General features: G+C 38.0%; 1 protein-coding gene across 1 annotated transcript; it reads right to left on the reverse strand.

Moving 5' to 3' along the window:
• Positions 1-767: 767 nt before the first annotated feature.
• LOC125362570 (olfactory receptor 5G3-like) lies at positions 768-1,718 on the reverse strand. Its single transcript, XM_048361390.1, has one exon. The coding sequence runs from the start codon at positions 1,716-1,718 to the stop codon at positions 768-770; it is 951 nt and encodes a 316-aa protein (XP_048217347.1).
• Between the last annotated feature and the right edge of the window lie 2,347 nt (positions 1,719-4,065).

Genomic DNA, 4,065 nt, shown 5'->3' on the forward strand with positions numbered 1-4,065 from the left:
AATCATGGTTGCACAGAATAGCTCTAGGTTAGCCTATGAATACTTAATTTGTTTTTTTATTTTCTGCATGAAATCTCACAAAATGAATATTCCTTTCTTTTCTTCTTATTGTACATATTAGTTGTATGGAGAGTTTTATTGCCTCTATACAATACATGCAAATAACTAATGTAAAAAATACATATTCTTTCATTTCTTATTTTCTTCTAAAAATTCTGTGTAGTGTTTTGAGCTGTCTTTTATGAAGTTAGTTTTCTTGTCTGAATTAAAAACGTATTCACACTCAAGATTGCACAAATGCTCCTGCACATTTTCTTTTAGTATATGTGTTTATTAATATACTTAAACCATCTCAACCTAATGTTAAAATATACATCATGGCACAGAGAAATAAACAGATACAGAATAAATATTTCACAACTTTTCATTTTTCTGTTGGCCCTCAGACTTCAACTTAATGCTCCGGCGCTGTCCCTGAACTCTTTTGCTCAAGGCTAGTGCTCATTCAAGCCACAGCACCACTTCAGGCTTTTTGTTTATTAATTGGGGTAAGTCATGAAGTTCCCTGTCTGAGCTTGCTTCAAACCTCTGTCCTCAAATCTCAACCTCCTGAGTAGCTAGGATTTCTGGCATGAACCACCGACACCTGGCTAACTTTTCCACTTTCAAAATAATGTGTGAATTGGAGGAATCAAGACTCCATGAAAGCTGTAATTCTCACTCGACTTGATAATGTTGAATGATCACTAAGGGTATAAAACAGAATTCTATGTGACTTTAACAATTAGAACGTGCTTTCTGTCCAAGCTTCTCCTGAATGCTTCTCTTACTTCCTTGTTCCTCAAGCTATAGATAAGGGGGTTCAGCATGGGGATCATCATCGTATAAAACATAGAAATCACTTTGTTGATATCCAGGGAGGAACTTGAGCCAGGTCGTACATAGATAAAGAAAAGAGTCCCATACAGGATGGTGACAGTTGTTAGGTGAGAAGAACACGTAGAGAAGGCTTTCTGCCTCCCACTGGCTGTCTGGATCTTCAAGATCACCCTCAAGATGCACATGTAGGAGACCAGGATGATCAGACCACTGAGTACTCCTATTGCTCCAGCAAAGACAAACAACACCAACTTATTGATCCCTGTGTCCACACATGCTAGGGAAAGCAGTGGGGAAATGTCACAGAAAAAGTGATTGATCACATTTGGACCACAGAAAGGTAAGCAAAAAGTGAAAGTCGTATGGGTCGTGGTACTTGTCAGAGCTATGGCATAAGGCCCAACCACGAGCAGCACACAGACTTGCGGGGACATAATGAGAGGATACAGCAGAGGCTTACAGATGGCTGTGTAGCGATCATATGCCATGGAAGCCAGCACCAAACACTCTGTTGCCACAAAGAGGCCAAAGAACCACATCTGTGCAGCACAGCCTCCAAAAGAGATGCCTTTTATCTCTGCAAAGATATCACATAGCATCTTCGGAGCAATGGACAAAGAGGAACTGAGATCTACAAAGGACAAGTGGCTAAGAAAAAAGTACATGGGGGTGTGGAGTCTGGGGTCAACCCATATGAGAAAGATCATCCCCAAATTACCCCCCAGAGTGACTAGGTAAACAAAGAGAATAGTGATGAAGAGAACAGTCTCCTGATTGGGATTATCTGTGAGACCCAGGAAAACAAATTCAGTCACCACAGTCTGATTCTTTCCTTCCATGGTCAATTGCAATCTGTCATTAGGAAGAAAAAAAGAATGATTTGATGACAAAAAAAATCAATCATTAAGACCTACAAATAGTATTTTTGATGGAATGTCTGATTATCTTCATAGATTTGTCACTAAGTAGTATTTATCAGAAATAGTATTTCTAGCTAGTAGATGAAGGCAATTGTGCAAAAATCCTCCCTAAACTTTGCCAGTTTGCTCTGTATCACTTCATGTGCTGTCACTGCTCACCTGAAGAGTGATATCTACCTTTGTGATCACAATGTCCTCGAGTTATTAAATTGCACTTGAAACAAAAATTACATATCTAACAATACCTTACTAGTTTTTCATGTTCATAATCATCTTTCTTTTAAAAAGTTGCCAAGTTAAAAGTGTCATAAGGTAGAAAACTGAGATGAGAGGGAAGAGAGGCAGAGCTTCTTTGCAGTTTTACAATTAATTCACTAATTCATTTGGTGTTGATTGTGGGGGAGGAGGGTATTGTGGTATTTTGAACTCAGAGTCCTGGGTTTGTTGAGCAGGCGTTCTCATTGCTTAGCCTGCCTCCTCCACCCCTATGTTAATCATTTCTTTTGAGATATGATTTTGCTTCCTATTTAGGTTTGTATCTGGGTGCTACCTCCCTAGTTCAGGATCTCCAGGATGTAGGATAACAGGTACATGTCACCACTGATGTGTCTTACTATTCATTGAGAGGGGTCTCAAACTTTTGTGTGCTTAGGCTTGACCTTGAACCACAATCCCAATGATCCCAGCCTACCAAGTATTAGCATAGGCTCAGGCCAGGCTATAATTCTAGTGCCTGCCCCATCCCCCACCCCTAGCCCCTGTATAATTTTAACAAGAGAATACAATGTAATGGAGGGATATCAAATGTCCAGCTTTCCATCAAACAATAAATACATCTTAGTAGCAATTTGAAATTGAAGTTGTGCAGAAAAATATCTATCTGATACACTAAACCACAGAAAATTACTTTAGTGGATTTTATACTGTCATATAGTCTGTACTGTTTTTAATTTGGGTTCAATTGCTAGTGCTTTACTGACTGACTTTCTTACGTATTTATTTATCTGAATGCACATTAAAATGAGGAAGACAATGCTTAACCCTTTCACACTAATAATATTTTGTGGTCTTGGAATCCCTAATGGACATTATCTTTGCTTTTTATGCTAAACACTTGTTTGTAACCAATTTTTTTGGCCAGTCCTGGGGCTTGAACTCAAAGCCTAACACTGTCCCTGGCTTCTTTTTGCTCAAGGCTAGCACTCTACCTCTTGAGCCACAGCACCACTTCCAGTTTTTTTGTTGTTGTTGTTTATATGGTGCTGAGGAATCAAACCCAGGGCTTCATGCATGATAGGCAAACACTCTACCACTAAGCCACATTCCCAGCCCCGTAACTGGTTCTTTAATGTATGTATTTTCACAATGTGATATTCTGAACATGTGTATATAGTAGAATGACTAACTCAGGCTGATTAACACGTTATGCTAATTACCATGCTTTGTCCCTGCTTATTACAGAATGTGGAAATAGATGAGAAATCCTAAACTCTCTTAGCAATTTACAGCCTATTGGTTATTTTTTAAATCTCTATATTATTAAAAGAAGATATTAAGCCCACTTGTGTAGTCGTCTCATGATGATATGAACAAAAATCTCAAATTCAAAGCTGTTTAGAGAAACTGCAGTTAAAAGTTATGTCCTGAAGTCTAATAGTGAGTACCATAATTCCAAACCACGTTGACCAAAAATGCATTATACTCACTTCTTTAAAGACATCTGTTAAAGATCCCTTTCACCTAGGAAGCGATCATTTAGTCAGGATGGAAAATTTAGCTCCCTTTAAGGTAGTCATCTTTCTAGGATGTGTCACTTTCTAGGCAGTGAACGAAGAAATCCCTTCTCAATGTGCTCAGCCATAAAGAGCTGAATCCTTGACCTGCACATTGATTCACACACTGCTGAGAATAAGAGACAATTTCTTGATGCTTACATTAATCTACCAACAAGTCCCCAAAGAACTTGAACCTTAAGGGATACTATCTGAACAAAGAAAATTTAAATGATCTCCATAGGATTCAGGCCAAGCATTATTTTTAAACTCTATTCTTAAAAATATTTCTAAACATATCTTACTGATGAGAAGTTCCCCTTTTTTAATACAAAGTGATCTTCTTGATCTCATCTGACTAATTTCCCTTCCAATATATTTTTCAGTTATTACTGTCAATGCTCCTACCTGCATTTTAGATCCATTTGCTTGAAAAACATTTCTCTAACCTTTTTCCTGAGCATTTGATTTTGTCAGATGATAGATGTTTCTTG

The sequence above is a fragment of the Perognathus longimembris genome, chromosome 13 (assembly GCF_023159225.1).
Source record: "Perognathus longimembris pacificus isolate PPM17 chromosome 13, ASM2315922v1, whole genome shotgun sequence".
Taxonomy (NCBI): domain Eukaryota; kingdom Metazoa; phylum Chordata; class Mammalia; order Rodentia; family Heteromyidae; genus Perognathus; species Perognathus longimembris.

Bases quoted from the DNA above. Each gene is read 5' to 3' on its own strand.
- LOC125362570 (XM_048361390.1), bottom strand. From the start codon at position 1,718: ATGGAAGGAAAGAATCAGACTGTGGTGACTGAATTTGTTTTCCTGGGT.